Raw genomic sequence first — 27,086 nt, forward strand, 5'->3', positions numbered from 1 at the left:
CCGTTCAAGTTTTTTATTTCCTATTTCTTTCAATTCTTTAACTTAAGACATGTAAGAAGTAAGTTTATTCGCTGGGCGACGTGTAATGTGAATAAACCGACACGACACAGAGCTGTAGTCGGAGCTTAGGCTACTCCATTTATTCGAACAACACACGATTCTAACTTCCTACTCACGTGCCAACATAAAACCCAATCAACACGCAGCGTTGTCATAGCAATGCCAAACATAACATTTCCCCCCCCTAGTCCAGAAGGAGCCTGTACTTTGCGCAGACGGCTGGCATGCCAGCGAGTGCCATCTGTGAGCCTGAATGTGGCGGCCCCAAGCTGTTGGCTGACCTGGACAGGGTCTGACCAGAACGACTGCAATTTGTTGTCGCGGTGGAGTCGGCGGATCCTGACCCAGTCTTGAGCGGCAATGGTGGGTGGCCTGGCTCACCGTCTCCGGTCAAACCAGTTCTTCATCTGGCTCTGACGAGCATGAACCCTCGCTAGAATTGGGTGAACTGGAGCCTGAGCCAGAACAGGGCGAAGTCTATCCAAAGGCAGCTGGAGTTCCCGTCCCAGCATGAGGGAGGCTGGGGAGGCCCCCGTAGTGGCATGTGGTGTGGCGCGGTAGTGTAAGAGTGTCTGGAGGAGGCTTGCATGGAACGTGAGCCCTTGAGCGAGGTGCCCTTATTCCATTCTTTAGGGACTGGTTCAGCCTTTCGGACCCCCGCTATCGATGGGTTATAGTAAGCCGTGCGAATATGGCGAATCCCTTTCTCTTTCAGGTAGGTGCCCAGTTCATGTGAGACCATCTGAGGCCCATTGTCGGTGGTGATTTTCTTGGGCAAACCCCATCGGGCAAACAGCAAGTCTAAGATGTCAGTTAGCACCTTGGCAGTTACAGAGCCCACGGGTATAACCTCAGGCCACTTGGAATGGAGGTTATAAATAACGACCAGAAATCGTTGGTGGTGCGGCACGCCATGTAACTCTCCACAGATGTCTAGTTGTAGGTGCTCCCACGGTTGGGATGGCCAGTCCAAGGGCTGCATGGGTGGGGGCGGGGCTGGGGCCCTGGTCTTGCCACTGAGGAGACAGGCGGTGCAGTCCTTGACCAGGGTCTCGATGTCTCTGTCGATCCCCGGCCACCAAACAAGGTCCCGACACCGTTGTTTGAGCCTGACTATGCCCAAGTGACCCTCGTGTGCCATAGCAAGAACACGCGCACGAAGGGCACTTGGGACCACAGTGCAGAGCCCTCTAGCAACACAAGTGTCGTTCCAGCCTGCAAGCTGCTCATGGATTCTGAAATAGGGTGACAGCTCATCTGGTACCTTTGTAGGCCAGCCATGCCTAATGTATGAGGACACTAAGGAGAGGACAGGGTCGGCTGCTGAGGCGTCCAACAGCTCACGCAGTGACACAGTTTCCTGAAGTGGTGTGTGGAGAAGCTGTATGAGGTCATGCTCTGTTCGGTCCTGCTCGGAGGCCAGAAACTGAGGTGTGGGTTGAGCAGGGATTGACCGTGATAGCAAGTCTGCCACCACATTGTCACACCCTGGTGTGAACTGCAGACGATAGTTGTACTGCTGTAGGTGGTCAGCCCAGCGGTAAAGTCGAAGTGGTTTGTGGCCAGTGCCTGACGTGGCCAGGAGAGCAGTGAGTGCTTGGTGGTCTGTTCTTAAGGTGAATGTGCGTCCATACAGATAAATGTGCCACCGCTCACAAGCCCAGAGGCACGCTAGCGCCTCTCGCTCCCCTACCGAGTACCTCTGTTCTGTAGGGCTGAGTGCTCGAGAGGCAAAAGCGATTGGCCTTTCCACGCCCCCCTGGAGTTGGGACATCACGGCACCAATGGCGATGGCTGAGGCGTCACATGTGACGAGCGTGGAGCAGGCCGGGTCAAAGTGCGCTAGGACTGGTGGTGAAGTGAGCTGTGACTTCAGACGATGCACTGCTTCGGCACAAGCGGGTGTCCAGACCCAAGGCTCATCGGTTTTCATCAGCTTGCGCAGTGGAGCAGTTGTGTCTGAGTACTGAGGCAGAAACCGAAGGTAATACGCGGTCATCCCCAGGAAGGAGGCAACCTGGGCAGGTGATGTGGGCTCAGGGACACGCTGGATGGCCTCTGTGTTTGAGTGGAGCGGGCTTATGCCTTCGGCTGAGAGACGGAACCCCACATATTCAATGACCGAGGCCCCAAAGACACACTTGTCTCCATTAAGTGTGAGGTGGTGCTCAGCTAATGCGTTAAACACTCTGTGGAGGCGTTCGTCGTGCACTGCAGTGGTGGTTCCGTGAACAACAATGTCGTCAAGATAAGCAGCCACACCCGGAATCCCTGCCAGGATGGAAGCATTATTTTCTGAAAACATCTTGGAGCTGAACTTAGTCCAAAAGCCATGCGTTTGTAGCGAAAGACACCTTCATGGGTAATGAAGGCGGTTAGGTTGCGGCTATCAGGGTGTAAAGGCACTTGGAGGTAGCCCTGACGGAGGTCAAGTTTTGAAAAAATCGTTGATCCATAAAACTGGGCTGTGAGCTCCTCTGTTGTCGGCAAAGGGTAGCGGTCAGGTATTATGGCTTTGTTTACTGCTCTGAGGTCCACGCAGATGCGCAGGCCTCCCGTCTTTTTCTTTGCCACCACCAGGCTGGATATCCACGGTGAAGCATTCACCTGCTCGATTATGTCCTCATCTAGCATGCGCCGTAGCTCAGAGGAGATGTCATCCCGCAGGGCTAGAGGAGAGCGGCGTAGTGGCTGCACCACTGGTGTTACATTACGATCTACCAGGGGCTGGTGGGCAAAAGCAGTGAGACAACCCACCCCATCAAACAATGCTGGCCACTGTTGGTGCCACGGAGTGGCGACAGTGTGGATTTCCGAGCCTGTGGTATCCAGTAGGGTGAATCCCAGGCCGTGGCAGAGGTCAAGGCCAAGTAGGTTAGTCCCATGGCGTGACACATGGAATGTGAATGTTGGCAGAGCCTTGTCCCCGTAACGTACAGGCAACTGGAGAGAGCCCACTATATCTATCTCAGCGTTTCCATAACCTCGCAAAGTTGTGGAGGCTGGTCCCAGTGGCTTATGGGAGAAGAAACGTTTCCAGGTTATCAAGTTCAACAGTGACACAGTGGCCCCTGTTTCAAGGAGGAGAGGCAGAGTGACATCATCTAGCATTAGAGAGCAGGTTTTGAATGAAACTCGTCCTGAGCGGACATTATGGATCACAGTTGGAGGAGCTACTGGGTTTTGTCGGTGGCCTCTGGCTGGGGCAGACCTACACACTTTGTGAAAATGATTGAGCTTCCCACAGTTAGAGCAGGCTTTTCCTCGTGCAGGGCAAGCTTGTGCTCTGGAATTGTGTGTGTGTGAGCCACAGTTACCACATGGCTGTTGTGATCTCTCACGGGGTTGTGAGGCTATTTGTACCATGTGTGGGCTGCTAGTGCCGATGGAGGCCGTTTGTGGCTGTGACTGTGCTGTATCCACTGTTTGATCATGCAGCAGCAGAGAGGCAGGAGAAGACAGACTGGCAGCGCATTCTAATGCAGACTCCACTTGTAATGCTATCTTAAGGGCCTGGGTTAATGTCAGGTCATCATTTTCCAACAACAGTTTGTCCCTAATTTTGTCACAATTCGTGTGCAGGATGAGTTGGTCCCGTATTAATTCCTCTTGCAATGTCTTAAATTTGCATAAGCTAGCTAAACCTCGTAGGTCAGCCACGTATTGGGACACAGACTCACCCGCTCTTTGATGTCACCGCCAGAACATAACACGACGGAGAAGAGCGCTCTGTGGAGCTGCAAAATGCTCCTTGAGTAGTTTTACAGCATCATCATATTTTGTGGTTTTAGCAAAAGTTCCGAACACTCGTTGTCCCTCTGCTCCAAGACAGTGCAGCAACAGTGCACGCTTCCTCCCGTCGGGCACGCCTTCCAAGCCGGCTGCAAGGAGATAAGTTTCAAACGAAGCGATCCAACAGATCCATGGCACGGCAGGTTCTCCGGGTAGAGCCAGGAAAGGAGAGGGTGGAGGTAAAGAACAGTCAGCCATCCTCGTCGCCAATGTAATGTGAATAAACCGACACGACACACAGAGCTGTAGTCGGAGCTTAGGCTACTCCATTTATTCGAACAACACACGATTCTAACTTCCTACTCACGTGCCAACATAAAACCCAATCAACATGCAGCGTTGTCATAGCAATGCAAAACATAACACAACGTACAAACTGACTAGTTGCATTAGCCCTAGCACTATGAGCTACGATAAACGTTAGCTCTAGCTAGAATAGCTAGCTTCTAAGTGTGGCAGCTAAGTTATTATTTCATGTTCTGATATGACATTCTTAACGTTTTGACTATGTTACAACTGATAAAAGCAAGACAAATAAAGTAACCAAATCGCTTTGCAATATTTTAGTCCAGAAATACTTATGGGTGTTCATTTACCATAATGTTAATTACAGTAGCCTAACTTTATGACCTAACATTATCTCCCCTTGCTGTTACCACCAGTTTTAATAACTTTACATTTGCGATCATGACCCATTTCATCTAACAACACCACTGGCATCTATCTTTGACTATCAGACCCCAAACAGCAATACATTGAACTACAAAGGTGTTATAGTAATGGTGTTCAGTTCATCATAATCGTTATGACATAATGTAATTTGCCGTCCGTCTCCTATCTTTTTGCCGTCCAGCATGGAGCCGTCACGTGACTTAAGTCACGTGTCTGCAAGGGGTGAATAGAAATGAGTAGCAATTTGAGAAGAAAAAGAACAGAGGGCAGGATGGGTTTTTTTTCTCAGCTGCAAAATAACCCTCCTCTACTGTAGTCTGTTCAGCTCTCAACTCATTTTGAATTTGCTTTCCAATGGATGTGTTTGTATGAATATTAGAGAGGGAGAGAGAGAAAGAAAGAGCAAATGAATGTGCATAAGTGACAGTTGACACAAACCAGGTCCAACAGAGAAAGACGTGTGAAAGTGCCATGGAATTAAATGGGGTCTAATCTCTCTAGTAATTTGATTATTCTTAAATCATGTGTTAAATTGTATACATGACATAGGCTATAGGCTAATAAGATAAAATTGATTATGAGACAACAACATACAGGCTACTGAGGCTCTATATTCCTGGCCTTCTATATCATGTGGACATTTATGCCTTCTGGGCCAGGGTTAGGGCTGCTCGATAGGTAAAAATCATTAGGCCTATCACTATTATTTTGTTCAATATTGATATCACGATTACTCAGTGATTTTGGAACTTACCAAACAAACATAATTGCAGCTATGCAGTTTTCCTGTACATTTCTGCAGTGTAGTTACTGGAATATTTTGAAAATGTAAATGCACATGCTTTTCCTCCAGAATCGCAAAAAAATGTTTTAACAGTTATTTTTGAAAGGGATGCACATAGCAACTTGTTCACTCATAGCTGACTATATTGCTGTGTTTTTGTCAGTTTGGTAGGCTACTCCTGTTTATCCATGCTTGAATAAAATGTAGGCTTACTTAGCCTACCCAAAGCTGATGATTTAACGTCATGCAACGTTCACGTGTGTCTGTCACATATTAGCTGTCGAAACTACATGTATATGTTAAACGAACAAATACATGTAGGCCTATTTAGATATTCCACGTAAAGTTGGATTCAAACTTGACAGTCTTGTAAACGTAGACCTTCTTTTCTTAACCACATTACAGAGCCAACCCTTATTTCTTTAAATTTACCCTACTGCAATGTGTGGCGTTTAAAAAGACCAATAAACAACAGGAGATTTCTTTTGTAGCCAATGAGACATGGGCTCTGTCAAGGTAGGCGTGGCAATCGTTTGTCTCGAGCGGTTTCCGACGCCATTTCATAAACTGAGAAGGTAACAGCTGAACAAAAACCCGTGCGGATTGTGGCATCCAAGTATTACGAGGGCGAATTTTAATCATTTTTAGTCTTAAGCTCCTGGTGAGTATTTTCATACGAGAGATTTTTTTGTCATTTTTTATTTTTTTCTGCCTCTGAACTATCTTTGGAGCATTTTTGATTTTATTTTTAATGCATTTTTCTGGCTGGTACATTGAGTCTGTGTTGGCTTAGTGGCGTACATTTTGTGATGCTGCAGTTGCAGTCTTCTCGTGACGGTTGGCTTTGTTGGACAACAACCTTTTTGTTTGTTTTTCAATGAATTTTTTTCTGCTTTTTCCCCCGTGTGCCCATAGAACATGTGGTTTGTGTGTTCGAAGCAGATTTTTGTTATTAATGTGGAAGATCGGTTTTGATCAGAACGGAATGAGTGAGTGTGCGAAACGACAAGGGGGTCTGCATTTTTCTCCTTATCGGGACTTAACATAGAAACGTTTTTTACTCGGTATTTTCTCTTGTAGGCTACGTGATATTCTGCAGGAAGTTGACTGAATAGGTATTTACTGACTATTGCAGTTATTTTTTCCTGGTATTTTTGTTTTTGTGGTTCATTGATAAGTTCTGCAGGCTTCCAGTAGGATTTGGTCAGATGACGTAATTTTGAAGGGAGGATTTTTGAAATGATTAAAAGATGGCCTTTTCCTTTCATATTTTTAAACGGACTCGGAATCGCTGTCATTTTACGATAGCCATGTTTGGAGTATTCTGGGACATAAAAATGATGTTGCAAGCTGCACTTTGGGTGTAATGTGTAATCTATGTTGGGTGATTTGTATGCGTGCATTAAAAGAAAAAAACAATGAACGCTGCAAATTGTGTCCAATATTAATATGAGCTACAGTGGAACTGTTTGTCTTTCAAGTTCTAGAACGACCTGGCCAGTAAAGGCAACCAGCAGGCCTAAAGACCTTAAGTTGCTCTCTCTTGTAAGGGGTAGGCCTACTAACAAGGCAATAAACCTAAATGATAAGCCTATCAGCCAGACTGGAAAGGTATCTCGTACCTCGTTCAGGTATGGAAATGGAGATTTAGGTGTGGAAATCTTTACCATCCTTGATTGTCCCAAACTTCAACTCATGCATTAAGTCACTAGCCCCAACATAGAGGTGCATTGTATTGTGTTAATGCTCACAAACTCTAGCCTAAAGCTAAGGCTTACAGTTGCTTTAAAACAAACTTGGAAATGGGAAACACAGAATGACTGGATTACCTGATCACAAGGTAGCCTAGGCCATATTCAGACATGCATATTGTTACAACACAACAACCAAAACTTGTGAAGCTCAGAATCAAGGTGACCTTAGACTGACCATGTTATCCATGTTAACCTCAGGTTAGGCCTGTTTCTGTTCAAAAAGCGTTCAAAAATATCAGTTTAACTTCAGGATTTCATGACCAGACTAGCAAGCGCAGGCCTATTTGTTTCCTCTGTGCCGATAACTATTGTTGATGCAATTGGCTTTTTAAGGGATGTAGCCTGTTATTTCATCTCATAACATTAAAACAACTGTTTTGACCAAAGGTAACTGAACTGCTCTCTAAGAACCTTTGTAGTAGGCTAGCCTCATCTTGGCTAATCATTCTGCACAGTTATGCATTAGGCTTGGGCATGTGAAGCTACACATGTGCTGTCTGCAACTCAGTTGTGGTAACTCTCATGCAGTCTCCCAAAAATGATATGATGTCAGCCCAAACATGCATGAAACATGAAAACAATAGTAATATAAAGGGAGACTTTTCAAAGCATGTTACCAAGAAGAAAAGTGATCTCTCACTAAGCCGCAAAGCAAGTGACATTAGCTTGTCCTACGATGACACCCTTGCCAAGCACTGTTTGTGTCTGGCTGCCTGCCTTGCAAAAATAAACATCCTGACACAAACTCCACTTCTTGATGGCAATATTCTAATACTTGTTTTTCCTCCCCCTTTTGTAGTTTTTGAGGCAGCTATTTTGAGCCGCGACACTGTAAGTTTGTGAAATTTTTTGTCACCCTCCCCCCCCATTGACTTATATCATCTCCTTCTTTTGAAATCACTTCCTAGTCTGGATTAGTAGCAAAATCCCTCTAACTAGCATTAGACTTTTGGCTTGTTACACAAGATGGCTTGAGATGGTCTTAGCCCGAGTTGTGTGCTTGAAGCTGTAGTTCAAGTTGATTTTGTTTTATTCCAATAGACTGGAAAGCAAGAAATGAGGAATTTGTGTTGTGGATTTCAGTATTTTTCACTTGCCTTGTCAAATGTAAACTGTCAATCTTTAAACTTCAGAAGTTCCTGTAATCGCTGCTGGCCTATGATTAAAAACAGACCACTTAAGGGATTAGTCTGCATTTAGTGGAATTTTTTTTTATTTCAACCACTGAACAAGAAAAGTGACCCAGAAAACCAGTCAAGCAAGTGTTTGAGAACATCCCTATCCAACCAGACCATGATTTGTATTTAAATGCAATAACAATAATAACCAAGTCAAATGATAGTCTTGCTGAGAAGAATAGGCCCTTTTTGTTACCAATGGACCTAATGCACAGAAGGCTGCAGCTTACAGTTCACTTTGACACTGAATATCTTGTCTGCCTAATAATAAAAATGTAACGCTCACATTTATGCTTCTACATTGTTACAATAGTGGTGGCTACAATACACCTGGCTTCACCAGAAATAAATGAGCTGTCTTAAGAGTGTTCTGTGCATATGATCCATTAGCCTGGTTTATTTGCAGTTAAAACTTTTTAATGTCCTTAACTCAGGTCACCGAGCTCAGAGGCTATTTTGTTACTTTAGTCTTCCCCCATTCTATGTTGTTCTTAACCACAGTCATAGTCCCACCCCACACAGAAACAAAACAAAACTTGGTGGTCATCTTGGTAACATGCTTCGGGCAGCTATTTTCCTATTTAAATGAATAGGGAGGCATACGTGATGGAAGTAATATTAGGGGAATTCGACTTGATGTAGCCGCCTGCAGCCATCTTAAGGTGACGGCATGATGTGATTATTTCTAAGATTCTGATACGTTTTCAACGATGACTTTTGCACAATTCCGGTTTGAAAACGTATCGGAATCTCAGAAATAATCACATTATGCAGTCATCTTAAGGCGGCTACATCAAGTCGAATCACCCTATTGACATAGATAGTACATCGGGTGAATCTGTGTTTAAATCGGAGTTGAATGATATAAATACACCCCCCTCCCAGCTAAAATAAGTCTTAAAAGAAAAACAATGCAGTTGGTTGGTTACTTACATTACAGGACTACTTGGTTGGTTACTTGCATTACAAACTAACCCCATGCATTTCTATGGACGATTCTTTGCTGTGTCTCCTCATTAGAAAGCCTTTGCCACAGTCACAATAATTTCACTGTTCAGGTGTCCACTCATTTTCTGTTTTATGCTGAGGAGAGTTTTAAGTGTTCTTAAGATGGGGCCTTATAATAATTGCTGCTTGTATTTTATTGAGTTGGAATGAAATCAAAAATCATAAAATAAAATGTAATAATTCAAATTCCCAAAACATTTTGCCCAAACAAACTGATCTCACTAATCTATGTCCACTAAGCACAGGTAAGAATTGGATGGGCTTACTTCACACTCCCATAAAGTTGAACAAATACGTATGCACACACACACACACACACACTCTCTCTCTGCACACTCTCTCTCTCTCTCTCTCTGCACACACTCTCTCTCTCTCTCTCTCTCTCTCTCTCTCTGCACACTCTCTCTCTCTCTCTGCACACACTCTCTCTCTCTCTCTCTCTCTCTCTCTGCACACACTCTCTCTCTCTCTCTCTCTCTCCTCTCTCTGCACTCTCTCTCTTTCTCTCTGCACTCTCTCTCTCTGCACACTCCTCTCTGCACTCTCTCTCTCTCTCTCTGCACACTCTCTCTCTCTCTCTGCACACTCTCTCTTTCTCTCTGCTCTCTCTCTCTCTTTCTCTCTGCACTCTCTCTTTCTCTCTCTCTCTCTTTCTCTCTGCACTCTCTTTCTCTCTGCACACTCTCTCTCTCTCTCTCTCTCTTTCTCTCTGCACTCTCTCTCTCTGCACACACTCTCTCTCTCTCTCTCTCTCTCTTTCTCTCTGCACTCTCTCTCTCTGCTCTCTTTCTCTCTGCACACTCTCTCTCTCTCTCTGCACACTCTCTCTTTCTCTCTGCACACTCTCTCTCTCTCTCTCTCGCTCACATACTCTCACTCACACACACATAATCCCATTGGTGCTCTAAATCTAGACTGACTGTGATCACACCCCCAGGCATAGAGAATTAATCCCTTCTGAAACATTCCAGTTTCACCTATGTTGTAGCTGACTGATGGTAGATTTATTATTTGACATTTTTGCCATCAACTGTGTTACTCACTTTCATACAAGCCCATCTGATGAAGGCTACAGGTTACTCCAAACATGAGCTTCACAAATTTATCTGAAACTACAACACTCAACCCTCTTCTCAAAACTGATTATCCACATTTCATATTCATGAAAGTACACCACACGCCTATTTCAGTCATTATATGGGGTCAGCACATAGTCTTCTAATTAAATAGAATTTGTAAGGTGACTAGCACACCTAAATGTTATGTTTTCCTAAAGGGAAAAAAACAGAAGTGGGCATCTAGTGCTGAGGCCTTAGTACATCTGCTAGTCCTTTGGTGCACTCTACTGGTCACCATGGAGACTGAGCGATCCCACTTTGCTTCTTATGTTTTATGACTTTCATAGGGACATATCTATCTATCCAATACAAATACCTTCCTTAGTACAGTATTGAGTGCTGAGAAGGCATGATATTTTATGAAAACTGATAAGAATAAAGGCAAAAGAAGGAGAATGGACAACGTTGGTCTGGACAATTATCTGTACTGCCTCCTATCTCCACATGAAGGCAGTATTAAGCACAACAAATTTTGGTGAAGCATTCTTGGTATTCCAACTGTGATACTTATGTGATACAGGTTATTTTTACATGTCCTTATCCCAGCTTAGACGGCTGAGAGCCCCTTCAACCCACCCCCTTCCCTTCATACCAACCAATTACCCATGATGCACTGTTGAGCTGCATCTCATCGGTGCCCAATAACGACCCTCTTCTCTCCTACAGAGTCAGTGACAGGCAGACGACCCCGCAGAATCACACTATGGAGTGAGTGCTGGCTATTTACACCCAAAAGTATACTATCCCTCCCAGGGCCTGAATACCACTGTACTGCACTGACCACTGAAAAAAATGTCATTACACTAGATTAACTTATACACACACCAACAAGACTACTGCTCTTCGGTCACACTCTCTGGCAAAATATGCATGCCACAGCAAAAAGCACAAGGGGGAAAAATGGAAAACACACCCTTCATGGTTACTGACAAGTCAGAACTCAATCAGCACAGTTGCCTTTGAATGAAATAAAGTGAATGTACACTCACAATACACTACATCCGAATGGCTCCACTGTCACTGAGCAGAATGCAAAATTATTCTAGAGAAAGAGATTCTCACTTCTGATGGGCTGTCTTGACTGGATGGACTTTTTGTACAACTTTCATTTTGTATGTTCATAGCATAAGCTTGGTTTATGTATCGGTTGTTTCCGGTTCTGTTTATCATAACACCTTGAACTTGACTTAATTAAGCATGCTGAGTCATGGTAAGGTTTTCAGATTTCCATAATGTTCTCTACATGATGTCATGGTGTAGGGAAAATGGGTTTATGTCTCTTGTGTCGAGTGTTGAATGTGACAAATAGATCACACAGATCCCAGGTTGATGCAGTGTGCAAATATGCAAACATACACAGTATATAGTTATAACCAAAGAGATGAACACTGAAAGACAATGACTGACCTTCACCAGTGGGTGCTTTCTGGTTTATTACTCATGCCCATACAAACACAAACATTTTACTTACTGCATCTCAGCGTTAGGACATCATTTTACTCTATTAGTTGTCTGTGTTGAATAGCGCCCCTTGTCTGTGGTACACTTACTGGTGGCCTGGTAACTCGCCCTCCACTCACACACTCTCGTTCTCTCTCTTTTCTCTCTCTCTGTGTTTTGGCATTTTAATATTTTATTTGTTTTCATTTAATCTTGCTCTCCTTGTTTTTCTTGTCTTTTGCTTTGCACCCCACCCCACCTTTCCTTACCTTACCACGCTGTGCTTGCCCCCCTATACTATCCGTCTTTCTTTTTAAACCCTTCCTACCTCTCCGGTTCTCATTTCCTTCTCTTTTTTTGAACTCTTTCTTTCTGTTTCTGTTCTATTCTCTCAATCCTCTCCTTTTCAATCTCTCTTTCTCTCTCGTTTTATTGCATTTCAACTCTTCTCTGTCCATCTTTCTCTCTTCCTTTCCCTTCTCTCCCTTGCTCTTTGTTTCATTGCTTTTTTACTCCTTTCTGTGTATTTCTCTATCACTCCCTCTTCTATTTCTCTCTTTCTCTCCATCCCTCTCTTTTCTTCAGTCTCTCCCCAACCAGCAGCAGCCTGATGGCCAGCAACGTGACCAACAAAACGGACCCACGCTCGCTCAACTCTCGGGTCTTCATTGGCAACCTCAACACCATGCTAGTGACCAAGGCCGACGTGGAGGCCATCTTCGCCAAGTACGGCAAGATAGTGGGCTGCTCCGTGCACAAGGGCTATGCCTTCGTGCAGTATGCCAACGAGCGCAATGCCAGGACTGCTGTGGCCTCCGAGGACGGCCGCATGATCGTTGGACAGGTTCTGGGTGAGGAACACTGCGCTCCCGACACAGTTTTTTGAATTCAATATTTTTACTATCAACCGTAACATGGCACTGCGTTCTTAAAGGCTATCAATTTGATGTTGAAAAATACTAATTGAGCTCAACAAATCTATTTAAGAGGTCATGAGAAATTTTATTTTTGTTTAAAACATTCAAAAAAGACCTACCAAATAAGATTATCTCATCTGACTCAATCATGTCAGAATGTCAAAAATGCCTGTGCTCTGTCAGGATATTTACTCAAGTTAGCTTGAAAACCGGACAAAGACTAACCATCTCTCTTGTAATACTATTTTGTACCTCGGTACCGCTTTGTCATAGCCTTGTAGACACCAGACCCTTCTCGATTGATATTGAGTGTGGGTCTGGAAAGAATTCACTGACTTTCTACTTCCAAGAGGGGCGTAATTGGCAGTGAAATTAAACTTAAATTGGTGCATTATCAATATTGTTTCAGAAGCGCAGCAATCTTTTAAACTAAAGTTTTAAATGCAGCTGTTTACTCAACTCCTAAGAATATACACTTAAAATTTACCATTGCTCAAGAGGAGGTGATGAAGAGGAGGTACCACATCCACTATAGTGCTTGCTTCTTAATGTCTTATCTTATTTTGGCTGAGGGTTTGGTTGTCACATCATCAGGTTTTGAGCTCAAGCTGAATTGTCTAAATTCAAATCTGAAAAGTCTCCTGCGGTGTCCCACAGATATTAATCTGGCAGGTGAGCCAAAACCCCATCGGTCGTCGAAGACCATCAAGCGCTCAGCAGGGGACATGTACAGGTAGGCTTCAATCTTTTTCAATAGCAGTGTGTGAGTTTTTCCTTCCTCTAGAGTTTCTCAAAGGGATTAAGTTAAATTGGTTTTGTCTGTGGCTTAAAGGGAGCACATTGATCTATGTGTTCCTTTTTGTAATGTTTCTTCTTGACAAATTAGCATGTCTTCAATGAGACTCTCCTGAGTCTAAATCATTCTGTTATTCTTTTTCTTTATGTTGTTCAGTCTAGAGGCAGGGCAGAGGTTTGGGCCTATTTAATTACTTTCTGTATTCTGTTCTTAAGTTGACATTATTTCACTGACAAAGAGATGAAGACATTGTCTTTGATCTCTGCTTTTTTTGTTTCTCCTTTCAGTTCCTCCTTTGATCTTGACTATGACTTCCAGAGGGACTACTACGACAGGTGAGCACAGCTGTTGCAGTACAGTAGCAGTTGACAGTAGCAGTACAGTAGCAGTTGACTGTTCGACAAGAAAATTCATGTCCAGTGATTGTGTTGCCTACTAGACTAATAGAACTAAGATTTAAAGGACGAATTGATGAACTGAAACTGCAAATGCATCAGTGATTTTACCAAAAATGGTAAAAGGTCATCTTTAGTTCACAGGTTAAAGATTGCATTGTAGTGTGAACATTTAATGTACTTAATCTATTTAATGTAGTGGCAACTTCGAGACACCACAAGGGAAAAAAAGAAGAAGAAAAAATATGAATGCAATATTTCATTCGTCACCTCCATAAAAACAGGATTTTACAGACTCATAACACCAAGTGTAAATTTGACTTATTAGCTCTTCCAATAACAGCAGCACAATGAGCTTCACCCATCCAGAACTAGGAAATAAAGTAGTAATAGATGAGTTAACTCTTCGAATAACCTTTTACTACAACACGTCGCGCGTCAGGGGGGGAAACATTTTTCATGAGTGCGCCAGCTGCCTCTTTGGATCTATCTATCTATCTCTATCTCTAGCTCTCTCTCTCTCTCTCTCTCTCTCTCTCTCTCAATTCAATTCAATTCAATTCAATTCAACAAGCTTTATTAGCATGAATGTATTTTACAGTATTGCCAAAGCATTCAATACAATAATAATAATAACAATTATTGGCTGATTAAATTAACAGAAAAAAGAGAAACGACACAGAAAAAAACACCTATGAATTATTATGTTATTGATCATGGAACATGGGCTGTTTTTCTCAGGATGTTGCAGGATTGAATTTACTCAGCAGCTAGGTTGACACAATTGTCCACTTCCCCCCAGGAGGAATGATAGTTTTTGTTCCTTATTTGTTGTAAGAAATTCGGGGGAGATATCTCAGATTTTAATAAAATATTCTTCCCTTATAATCTTGTATCTTTTGCATTCAGTAAGAAAATGCTGCTCATTTTCTAATACATTACCACAGTGAGCACACACCCTTTTTTTCAGGGGCCAGCCAGGTTTGCCTGTACCGCCCCTTTTCTATGGCGAGGCTATGGTCGCTGAGCCTGTACCTTGTCAATAGCTTTTTATACTTATAATTTTGAATGTGAGTTAAATATGGTGCCAAGTTGTAATCAGATTCAACATTTATACACATTGAATTTACTTACTGTATTTTCCGGACTATAAATCACACTTTTTTTCATAGTTTGGCTGGACTTATAGTCAGCTGCGACTTATATATGAAAATATATATAATTGAAAATGTTTTTAAATGTTAATTCCTATTAACTGACATGAACCCTACATGAAACTGAAATTAAATTTACAGCCGCGAGAGAGTGCTCTAGGCTTGTGGAATGAGATCGTGAGCTTGGCTTGTGACAAGTCAGACATTTTTTCAGTGGATTTGGGGGTGTCATACGCGGGAAAATGTATAAAATATTGTTATGTAAATGCACAAGTTATGTGCACTTTCAGTCAGAGATAAGTGCTTGTACTATGTCTGAATTAGTGCTTGCACTATGCCTGAAACAAATCCTCAAATTATGGCCAGGATTCTATTTATAGCTGGGCCTCAGATTCGGACAAGTAAAGGCCGGTAATGATTGCCTACATTGTTTCGATTTAACTCATAAAAGAGCTCTTCTTAATATTTTATATTGTTGGTTGGTTTAATATTGTTGCCAATGAAAAGTCGTTGTCCTACACCACGGGTCTCCCAACACGTCGCTCTCAAGCTACCAGTTGCTTGCCACCCCCTTCTGAGCTTGCCAGAGGCTGAAGCAGTAGCCTACATTTAAACACAATTGTTGCTGCAAGGCATTCCAGCCTATGAATTTTATAAAAAAGTAAATCATACATAATTAAAAAAATAACTCAATTTAGGCTATCGTAGACCTATTTGGCTATACGCAATAAGGTTTCCATTACAGCACAGCACACGTTCCATGAATGAATGGAAGCGGATGCCTTGTCTCTCAATAAGTAGATGGAAATCCCAACACTTTCGACTACATGAAACTTAATAGTGAACCATCAAATACCCCACAGACTTCAGTGGCCAAGTGATCAGTCCCAACATTTAGCAATATAGTCAAACAGTCCAAACATAAATTAAATCCAAAACCAAACCAAACATCTTCTGCTTTTGATAGCCTACTGGTATGCCACTCCAAACGAAACGCATGTCTCACTATAAAACGCACCATGTAAGAAAGAAAGGCCTGCCTCAAATACAAGCCTGCCTCAAATACAAGCCTGCCCCAAATAAAGGTTATGTGCTTTGCACAGCCTAAGTAAATAAAAGATCCCAGCCATAATTTGAGGATTTACAATAGTCTGTCTTCAAAACATTCCTCACCTGTTATCCAGACATGCATGAAAACAAAACTCACAGCCATAGGTTGTTTTGAGAATGATGACTTTCTCTTCTGCATTGTCCTAACCATTAAAATGAGGCATATATGACGAGGCATTGCAATAATGTTTACAGAGATGCACTGTAAGGTTGGCTGCAAAGATTAACCTGTTACGATTGACTGACACACCCGTGCACACACATTATCGAAATCATACGCTGGACGCTTTAGGCTATAGTCTTTCTACATGGGTTTAGTTAATGATCAGGCTATAATAAGACCACACTTTAATAGTGATTGGTGTAAACCGGGACATTTTAGCGTCCCGACAGGGACTCGGGACACACAACTCAAAATCGGGACTGGTGATATCTGCTTGGTTCACTGTGTTGTAGGTGATGCCAGAATTGTGCTGCTCTTTTGTGGATATTGAGAAGGAGAGGGAATCTCCCTAATAAATAAATAAATATATTTTTGCAAAATTCTAAATTAAATACTAAATGCTCTCTCCAAGGCTTTCTTGCAGTCCCTCTGCCGTTGGTGATCGTATAAGCAGGTCATCTGCAAAGAGTAGACATTTTTATCTCTCTACCCAGGAGGTTAAGCCCTGGGGAAGAAGTTTTTTCGATGTTGGTGGCCAAATTATATAAAGATTAAATAATCTCTCTCTTTTTCTGTCTCTCTATTTTTCTCACAGTCCAAAGCTTGTGCTCTGCTCTCATCTTAAGTTGGGGCCTCTGAATGGAGAGACTGAGTTGCAAAGGGCAAAATTTGCAGACATGAATAGACTGTGCCGTTTTAGTTCTACTTTGGATTTTGTTCATAGTAAAGCATACCCTGAAATTAAAAGATGAATATGAAGGCAAAGTGAAAAGCATTTTCAGGACAAAACATAAGCAGATATTTTTGTATAGTGTATATCAGCAGTGCTCTGTATTGACACAAATTACATTTGTTCATAATATGTCTGTCTCCACATGCACATGCAAATTGTGTGTTTGTGTGTGTGTGTGTGTGTGTGTATTTTTAGGATGTACTCGTATCCATCCCGTGTGCCCCCGCCACCCCCGCCCCCTCTCTCGCGGGCGGTCATCCCCTCCAAGAGGCCCAGGGTCAGTCTGAGTGGGGGCGGCAGCCGTCGCACCAAGAGCAACTTCTCCAAGAGTAGCCAGCGCACATCCCGGACCAGTATGCACTATATTTATCTCACCTCTCAACAAATACACACTAGGGCTGTTCATAATTTACCGGTTCACCGATAACCGATAATAAGAGTTTTAACTGATTAATACTATCAGTTAAACGGCTAAAAAACTAAAGTTTGCAGTGTGGTAAATGCACAGAATGTGGTGGAGACCAAAATGTTGGTTGTTGATCATTAGATTAAATAAACGCAATAGTGGAACTGCTTTTCGTTCCAGCACACTAACGTGCTTGTATATTGGAAAGTGTGCATGCCCAGTTGCTGTTAATAGGCCTGAGTTTTAAAATATGTTCCTTCTTACACAAAATAAAGGCTGCCAGATCTGCCATTTAAGCACATTTATCTGGAGGATTAAATGTTAGTTCTGTTCATCGCACAAGCAAGAAGTCTGGCAACTTCTGGCTCATTATTTACATAAGTTGTGAATTGTTTGCACTTGGAAAAGTAAATCTTTTTTTTTTTTTTAATGTGATGGTCACTTATCCGTTCTAAATGGGCCTACATTTTCTTATCAGTTGACATTGAATAGTTGATTAAGGAGTGTCAACTATCGTGACAAAAAATAGCCAAAATGGACATCCCTCATACACACACACACACACCTACACACACACACACACACACTGCACCATGAGGAAAGTGAAGTAATTTCCCCCACTTACACTTGATTCACTGTATTGACTTCCGTCTACTCTGGTTGCACCTTGATATAATCAGTAATCTTTAATCAATAAGTGCACTTTGATGCTAACGGGAAGTGCTAATTCCCATTGTCTGTTGTTGTGTTGCTGTTAGCGTTAGCGTCCTCACAGGTCTCTCCATCTACAGTGAGAGCGGACGACCTGCAGACCATTAAGAAAGAACTGACCCAGATCAAGCACAAGGTGGACTACCTGCTGGAGAGCCTGGAGCGCATGGAGAGAGACCACAGCAAGAAGTCAGGTAAGGGTGTGTGCGTGTCTTCTTACAATGATCTAGACAGATTCGTTTGTAAGCCTTTTAAACTTGTCACCTCCCCCAAAGTACTTGGAACTTCTGCTGTATAGTTGCTATTTGCCTTTGGATCCAAATAAGATCATTTAAGTGTGTGTGCACCTGCAATGCAATAATTTTGAAATTTCCGCCCCATACAGTAAAAGATAAACCAGATAAAAAATACAATTTTTGTTTGGTGACAGAATCTAGTAACCTAGTATTTAAAATTGAGAGAGAAAGGAAAGCACACACACACACACACACACACACACACACACACACACACAGACACAGATGCTAATTGAGTGTGTCCCGATGTTGCAGAGGGGAAGAACCTCAAACAGGAGGAGGCTTCGTCCCTGCAGCACTCGGCCCTGAAGAAGGAGCGTGAGAGTCCCGAGATGAATGACTACGAGGAGGAGGAGGGAGACCTTCTGGAGGAGGAGGAGGTGAGATGAGGTGGAGGAGAGAGAAAACTGTAGAGAGAGAGAGGAACTGTAGTGGAAGAGTGTTTAGTCTGCAGCCACAAGGGTGAATCAGAGGGAGGAAGAGTTGGAGTGGAAATTAGCATTAGGAGTGAAGGAGAAGGAGCTCTCTTGCTCTAAATATGTCAAGTATGTTTCTCTTTGCTTTGGTTATGGTGGCCAAAACCAATGCAATGCCATAAACTTACATAAAGGTTGAGCACAGAATCTGATGTGCAATGGCATCACTGCCATTTTTCCCCTGGTTCACTGTGAACTCTGTGTGTAACTGCCTGTATACTAAAGCACCTTTCTCCTTTCTTTTAGATCAAGAGTCGGGGGAGAGAGGAAGATGAGGAAGAGGAGGAGGGGGAGCAGGAGGAAGGAGAAGATGATGGAGACAGTGCCAGTGGAGAACACTCTTAAACAAACAAACAAACAAACACACACACACACTTAGACATTTAAACACCTACAGTACATACACCAATACACACATTTACACATATTGCCCAATGCATAGGGCTGAGATACGACATACAAAAACCAAGGCATGAACACCAACATGAATCAACCTTCAAAACCAAGCAGACAACATAACTGTTTACTCTCATGCTCGTGGTCTGCATTCAGTGGGTCCGACCGCAGATCTTTTTTATTTGCTGCTAAACACTGATATGTCTGTTGGAAGGTGGCTCCAGAAGGCGGTGTACTTTTTGGAAGGGAACAGTGTAAATACACACACACACACACACACACACACACACACACACACACACACACACAAGTCACACAGAGACACAGAAGACACTTCAGTCTGCGTTCCACTTATTCGTTTGTCTGTATCCCATTGGTTCAGTCTCTCTTTTTGAAGGCTTTTATTTGTTTGTTTATCTGTTTGTTTGTTGATGCTAGCACTCTAACATGCTCAGTGAAATTATGTCTGGACTCAGGAGTGTTTTAGGTGAAGTTCTGGTTGTGCTGGAAGAGCTAATGCGAAGAGGATTTTTTTTTATTATTATTTTCACGTTTACTGTGTTCAGAGAAATTATGTTGCACATTCGCTTGGGCCCCTTTAGGGGGCAGTGTGAGCTTGGATGTCACCTGTGAACATTCTGATCATGGTTAGTGAAGTGAAGGTGTGTGTGTGTGTGTGTGTGTGTGGGTGAGAGAGAGGGTGAATGAAGGTGTGTGATTAGGTTTGGATTACCGAGGAGTAAATATCTGAAATTTGAAATGAGACATTTACAAATGAAATGTAAATGACTAAAAAGCTCCTAACTCTACAGATTATGTCTTGTGCTTGCATGGTATGGTGACACTGATGCAACTTCTAAGAGGAGTGAAAAAGCTAGTGGCATTGACAGTGCTGTGTTTGTTTCAGTTTTATTATCATGGTTTGTCTCCGTTGTTCTTGGGATTGTATGTTGAATTTAAATATTAAAAAAAAAAAAAAAAAAAAAAAAATGAAAATGTTGACATGTTTACAGTTATTTCACATGCAGTGAAATTTTGCTTCAGGACCTTTTGATTATGTTTCTCTGACTACCACTACTTGGGAATTTTTAAAGGTGCCATGTGTAATGTCTGTCAAAAAAATCAATTCCATTCCATAAAAGATGGGGCAGTATACCTCCAGAAAGTGAGTTGGTCTACCCCAGAGTAACAACCGAGACACGTGCATTGCAGTTTGGCTGGCGGTTATGTTGCCCGCATACCGCCTCCCATGGCCGAAACTGGTATTATGACACCTGTCGGGCTGTGGCTAGTAATTTAGCATGTTAATTCAGGTTGATATCTCTGCAGCACTATACCTTGTCATTTTTTCGATGACATCATCGCCCTTATTTCTTCTCATTCTTTTAATGCGTGTAGCTTATTTTTTGGATATTTTTACTTCAATTCTTACACATGGCACCTTTAAGATCCCTGAAGTGCTTTTTACCCTCGAGCAAAACTCAGTGCAGTGCATTAAAAAGACTTGAAAAACTGGTTCCAGGAAAAAGAGAAAAAAAATTGATAATTCTGGGTAGTCTCCAGCTCTCACTACATTTTCCCTCTCTTCATCTCTCTCCCTCCTCCTCCTATGTTCTTTCCATCTCTCGCCCTCTCATTGCTCTCCTATCACTTTTTTGCTTTCTTTGCTCTCACTCGTCTTTTGTTTTTCTGTCTGTATTTATGCACTCTCTGTATTTTCTCTCTCTCACGCTCATGCTCTCTCTCTCGGTCATCTTCACTCTCTGTTTTGTATGGGATGTTTGGGTGGTGCTGACTAGTCTAGGCTTGCCCAGTGCTTTATGGGGCTCTTTTATTGACTCTGTTCATCACTCCATGGCTGCCTCTGGCAGCCTAGGCTCCACAGACCTGTCAGGACATTGCTTTCTCAGCTTGGGGGTCTATAGAGCCACCTCCAGTCAGCAAAACAGTCCATTGCTACAGTTTTCCATGACAAAGGCGTACATGGTAATGCTTTAATTCAAACTCTCAGGTTGCTTTATCGTAGGATTTATAAGTACCACGCTCTATAAAGCAAACATGGTTTTGAGTGTCAATTGTTGACACATGATTTGGATAATAAGCTAGTAGGCTGTTGCCGTCATTACATGCTGCCCTACCTTTGTGAAGTTCCATGAAAGGTATTTTGGCCTCAGGTTGTGTCAGCGACCCAGATGTTTCCAGATGAAATGAAGAGGGTGGGTGAGACTAAACACTCAGTTTAGTCAGTACTGAGTTTGGGCAGTACTGCCCAAAAATGTGACCTGGAATTTTGAAGTAGAAGATCCCAATGGTCAAATGGTCCCTAAAATGGAAAAAGGAATATATATATAATATAATATTCTAAGATCGTCTAAGACTTTAATGGTGTAACAGTAAATTAAGACAGATTCAGTGAATGTTCGAGGGATAGAATGACATATTACGATGAAAAAGCCCCTAAGACATGGTTGAGCAACAAGCAGACATTTGGCACTTCACTTCAAGATGGAAGGATGGCCTGTGTGTGTGTGTGTGTGAGTCTGTCGTCATGTGACTGTGTTTGTATTCCTGTATGTGCGTAAGTGTATGTGTGTGTCACAGAGAGAATGCATTTGTGCACATATGTGAGTGTCATATGTGAGAGTGACTGTGTGTGTGTGTGTGTATGTGTGCAGATGGCACAATGATTGAACAGAATGAGCATTAAACATTCACTCCACTTCCTGGCCTCTTGCTGATTGGCCGATGGAACATGGGAGGGGGTGCTGCCTCTGCCTGCATCCAACAGATTGCTCTGGTCATCTCCCCTTCTCAGCTGCGGTCATCATATGGCCATACATTCCTTTTTACACAGAATTATGCATAATGGTTATTTTCTGAACTTTAGTGCAGATGTAGTACATACACTCCACATTTACACCAGTTATTTAGAAGAAGATGATAATTATTATTATTATTATTATTATTATTATTATTATTATTATAAGTACAATATAATATATGTAAGTTCTTTATCACACCATATTAGAAGAGAGAGAAATGAAAAAAAAAAAGGTCTAAAAAAACCAGACGAGCATTTCTCCAGTGAGGAGTGGAACACCGACCATAGCTCACTACGCTGGAGGCATTGACCTCGCCAAGAAATTAGTGCCATGGTCACACTCGAACACAAACACACTCAGACACACTTCAGCATTCGATTGGCTCTCATGTCCTCCATCAGGAAATGGCATGCACACACACACACACATACACGCTGACTCAGACACACACACAAGAACATGCAGAGCCGCTAATTTGTTGTAGAGCCGCTAATGTGCTGCTCAGTTTCAGCTCATTTGCTATTTAGGTGCCTTTACATAGGCTCTCATTCTCTCGGTCTCTCTCTCTCTATCCCCTCTGTAGCTCTCTCTCATTCTCTCTCTCTCTCTCTTCACAGACTATTCACACATGAGTACAAGAGGAGGCTGTGTGTGGAAGAGGCCGATGGATAGAATGCATAAAGAGAAAGAAAGACATGACAGTGAAGCCAAGTGGAGGTCATGAGAGAGAGAGAGAGAGAGAGAGAGAGAGAGAGAGAGAGAGAGAGAGAGAGAGAGAGGGAGAAAAAGAGGCGAGTTGGAGATGAAAGTGCAGAGCTGCATTGGTCAGGGTGAGGTGATAAAGCTGTTTGCCCTGAAGGTGAATTGTCTCTCAGTCTGTGTGTGTGTGTGTGTGTGTGTGTGTGTGTGTGTGTGTGTCTGTTTTGGACTGCCAATTACATTTGGATTCTTATTGGATGTTTTGAAGGTGAAGTGTGTTTATCTGTTCATTCTGGCTCAGAAGGAAGTGTGTGTGTATGTGTCAGAATGTGTAGGTGTGTGTGTGTTTGTATGTCTGGGTCTGTGTTTCCACCTCCATGTGTACATGTGAGTGAAGGACTAGAGACCCTAATTGATGAGTCCATAGAAATTATTTTTTTTTTTAAGGTTCTCTTGTGTGTATGGGTGGGTATCTGTGTGTAAGTGTGTGTGTGTGTGTGTGTGAGAGTGTGTGTTTGCTTGTGTCTATGTGTGTGTGTGTGTGTGTGAGTGAGTGCGTGTTTGCTTGTGTGTCTGTGTGTATTTGTGTGTGTGTTTCCAAGCCTATTTTGCTGGCTGATAAAAGACCTCTGTGGTGTGTGTGCTATGCATCTCCAAAGAATACCAGACAAAGAGTGTGTGTGTGTGTGTGTGTGTGTGTGCGTGCATTTGTGTGTGTGTGTGTGCGTGCGTGTGTGTGTGTGTGTGTGCGTGCGTGCGTGCATGTGTGTTTCAGCAGGACTCTCAGGGCCATTTTGTGCTGTCTCTGGGGCTCGGCTGAATGTAAATTAGAGGAGAGCCTCTGAGAACAAAACAGAGGAGAGGGACAGGTTTAGGAGCAGAGAGAGAGAGAGTACAGAGATGGAGAGAGAAATAGAAAGAGAGAGCAATGTGAGGGAGGGAGAGAGAGAGAGGGAGAGGAGAGAGGGAGATAGACAAAAGAGCACAGTGAGGGAGGGAAAGAGAGAGAGAGAGAGAGAGAGAGAGAGAGGAGAGAGAGGGAGATAGACAAATAAGCACAGTGAGGGAGGGAAAGAGAGAGAAGGAGAGACAGAATGAGAGGAAAAGCAGAGATGGAGAGTCAGAGAGAGGAAAGTAGAGAGATAGAGAACAGAGAGGGAGACGGAGCAGAGAGGCAGAAAGAGAGAGAGATGAAAAGAGAGAAAAAAGAGCAGAGATAGAGGAAAAAGAGAAAGAGAGGGATGGCATTAGTGTGCTGAGAAGTGTTATCTGGTGCCAGGAGCTGTCCCCCCTCTGCTCCTCACCCTTTGGTGATTTACAGCTCCCAATAGAGACACCGAGATGGAGGGAGGGAAAGAAAGGGGGGCACAGAGATGGAGGGAGAGAGAGAGAGAGAGAGGGACACAGAGATGGAGGGAGGGAGGAAGTGCGACAGGGAGACACAAGGAGAGAGGAACAGAGAATATAATCCCTAGATGTATGACTCAAGTCCTTCATCCCATTTTACATTTGACTTCTTCCAGTTATTTTTTATTCTATCTCTCCTGCCTCTCTCTCTCTTTCCCCAACATCTTCTCCCTACTTCACCCTCTCCCACACTATGTGCACCCCCCCTTCTCTCTCTCTTTCTCACTCTCTATGTCCCCTCTTTCAGCCTCGCTCCCCTTATAGCTTTTGTGGAGGTCAGACAATGTCCCCAGGGCCAGGCAATCAGGCATGATCCACTCGTTGTATGTGAGACAATCTATCTAAACTTTGGACAAAAACAGACAAATGAGAGGGAGATGTCCAGAATAGCTCTTCCTAAGTCAGGCTCTCAAAGGGATGGCGCTGTTCTCTCTTTTTGTTTTCGTAGTATACTATGCTGTTTATCTATATGTTTTCGTTCTAAACTATGTTCTCTCTGTTTTTGTCGTAAACTATGCTGTTCTCTCTGTTTTCGTTGTATACTATGCTATTTGTCTCTATGTTTTTGTCGTAAACTATTCTGTTCTCTCTGTTTTCGTTGTATACTATGCTATTTGTCTCTATGTTTTTGTCGTAAACTATTCTGTTCTCTCTGTTTTCGTTGTATACTATGCTATTTGTCTCTATGTTTTTGTCGTAAACTATGCTGTTCTCTCTGTTTTCATAGTAAACTATGCTGTTTGTCTCTATGTTTTCATTGTAAACTATGCTGTTTGTCTCTATGTTTCTGTCGTAAACTATGCTGTTCTCTCTCTTTTCGCCGTATACTATGCTATTTGTTTAAAGCACTGTTTGCGCTCCCGTCTGAAAAGGCATTATTTATAAATCCACAGTTAATGGTAATTGAGAAGCTGGGGCATTAGTGGAGCGGGATAGATGACTCACATTTGCTCTTGGGGTTCAATGTTGCTGTAATTAACTCCCCTTTTGTTCTCTCTCTGAGATGGAGGGAGAGAGAGAGAGAGAGAGAGAGAGGGACACAGAGATGGAGGGAGAGAGAGAGAGAGGGACACAGAGATGGAGGGAGAGAGAGAGAGAGGGACACAGAGATGGAGGGAGAGAGAGAGAGAGAGAGGGACACAGAGATGGAGGGAGAGAGAGAGAGAGGGACACAGAGATGGAGGGAGAGAGAGAGAGAGGGACACAGAGATGGAGGGAGAGAGAGAGAGAGGGACACAGAGATGGAGGGAGAGAGAGAGAGAGGGACACAGAGATGGAGGGAGAGAGAGAGAGAGGGACACAGAGATGGAGGGAGAGAGAGAGAGAGGGACACAGAGATGGAGGGAGAGAGAGAGAGAGAGGGACACAGAGATGGAGGGAGAGAGAGAGAGAGGGACACAGAGATGGAGGGAGAGAGAGAGAGAGGGACACAGAGATGGAGGGAGAGAGAGAGAGAGAGAGAGAGAGGGACACAGAGATGGAGGGAGAGAGAGAGAGAGAGAGAGAGAGAGGGACACAGAGATGGAGGGAGAGAGAGAGAGAGGGACACAGAGATGGAGGGAGAGAGAGAGAGAGGGACACAGAGATGGAGGGAGAGAGAGAGAGAGGGACACAGAGATGGAGGGAGAGAGAGAGAGAGGGACACAGAGATGGAGGGAGAGAGAGAGAGAGGGACACAGAGATGGAGGGAGAGAGAGAGAGAGAGAGGGACACAGAGATGGAGGGAGAGAGAGAGAGAGAGAGGGACACAGAGATGGAGGGAGAGAGAGAGAGAGGGACACAGAGATGGAGGGAGAGAGAGAGAGAGGGACACAGAGATGGAGGGAGAGAGAGAGAGAGGGACACAGAGATGGAGGGAGAGAGAGAGAGAGAGGGACACAGAGATGGAGGGAGAGAGAGAGAGAGAGAGGGACACAGAGATGGAGGGAGAGAGAGAGAGAGAGAGAGGGACACAGAGATGGAGGGAGAGAGAGAGAGAGGGACACAGAGATGGAGGGAGAGAGAGAGAGAGGGACACAGAGATGGAGGGAGAGAGAGAGAGAGAGAGAGGGACACAGAGATGGAGGGAGAGAGAGAGAGAGAGGGACACAGAGATGGAGGGAGAGAGAGAGAGAGGGACACAGAGATGGAGGGAGAGAGAGAGAGAGGGACACAGAGATGGAGGGAGAGAGAGAGAGAGGGACACAGAGATGGAGGGAGAGAGAGAGAGAGGGACACAGAGATGGAGGGAGAGAGAGAGAGAGGGACACAGAGATGGAGGGAGAGAGAGAGAGAGGGACACAGAGATGGAGGGAGAGAGAGAGAGAGAGAGAGGGACACAGAGATGGAGGGAGAGAGAGAGAGAGGGACACAGAGATGGAGGGAGAGAGAGAGAGAGAGAGAGAGAGAGAGAGAGAGAGAGAGAGAGAGAGGGACACAGAGATGGAGGGAGAGAGAGAGAGAGAGAGAGAGAGAGAGAGAGAGAGAGGGACACAGAGATGGAGGGAGAGAGAGAGAGAGGGAAGGCATTATTTATAAATCCACAGTTAATGGTAATTGAGAAGCTGGGGCATTAGTGGAGCGGGATAGATGACTCACATTTGCTCTTGGGGTTCAATGTTGCTGTAATTAACTCCCCTTTTGTTCTCTCTCTGTTTATCTATATCTCTCCTGTTGTGTCTCTGTCCATCCCTTTCTTCATCCCTCTCCATCCCTTTCTTTTTTCTCTCTCTCTCTCACTCTCTGTCCGAGCAGGTGAACTTTTTGATCATGTAATCGATGTCCACGATTCCCTGCCTAATGCATGGAAAATGGGTTATT

The 27,086-nt window shown here is 43.5% G+C and overlaps 2 protein-coding genes across 10 annotated transcripts in view; one reads left to right on the forward strand and one right to left on the reverse strand.

The window, feature by feature from the left end:
* The window catches only part of LOC125289084 (basement membrane-specific heparan sulfate proteoglycan core protein-like), a 947,802-nt gene that overhangs the window by 811,505 nt on the left and 109,211 nt on the right, over positions 1-27,086 (reverse strand). The window lies entirely within an intron of this gene.
* Positions 5,869-19,677, forward strand: LOC125289235 (heterogeneous nuclear ribonucleoprotein C). 9 transcript variants are annotated; one of them, XM_048235974.1, is made up of 11 exons: positions 5,869-5,969; positions 7,862-7,893; positions 11,033-11,074; positions 12,392-12,657; positions 13,381-13,456; positions 13,676-13,693; positions 13,807-13,854; positions 17,270-17,427; positions 18,239-18,391; positions 18,743-18,867; positions 19,210-19,677. In XM_048235974.1, exons 3-11 carry the CDS (start codon positions 11,070-11,072, stop codon positions 19,306-19,308), a joined length of 948 nt encoding a protein of 315 aa, XP_048091931.1. In that variant the 5' UTR covers positions 5,869-5,969; positions 7,862-7,893; positions 11,033-11,069; the 3' UTR covers positions 19,309-19,677. The 9 variants fall into 9 exon arrangements, with proteins under 9 accessions (XP_048091931.1, XP_048091933.1, XP_048091936.1 ...); XM_048235976.1 differs by having other exon boundaries at positions 18,239-18,385; XM_048235979.1 differs by having other exon boundaries at positions 18,272-18,391.

This window comes from Alosa alosa, chromosome 24, assembly GCF_017589495.1.
Source record: "Alosa alosa isolate M-15738 ecotype Scorff River chromosome 24, AALO_Geno_1.1, whole genome shotgun sequence".
NCBI classification, from domain to species: Eukaryota; Metazoa; Chordata; class Actinopteri; order Clupeiformes; family Clupeidae; genus Alosa; species Alosa alosa.

Coding starts and splice junctions, on each gene's coding strand:
- LOC125289235 (XM_048235974.1), top strand. Junction 12,658..13,380: donor GATCGTTGGACAGGTTCTGG/GTGAGGAACACT, acceptor GGTGTCCCACAG/ATATTAATCTGGCAGGTGAG. Junction 18,868..19,209: donor ACCTTCTGGAGGAGGAGGAG/GTGAGATGAGGT, acceptor CCTTTCTTTTAG/ATCAAGAGTCGGGGGAGAGA.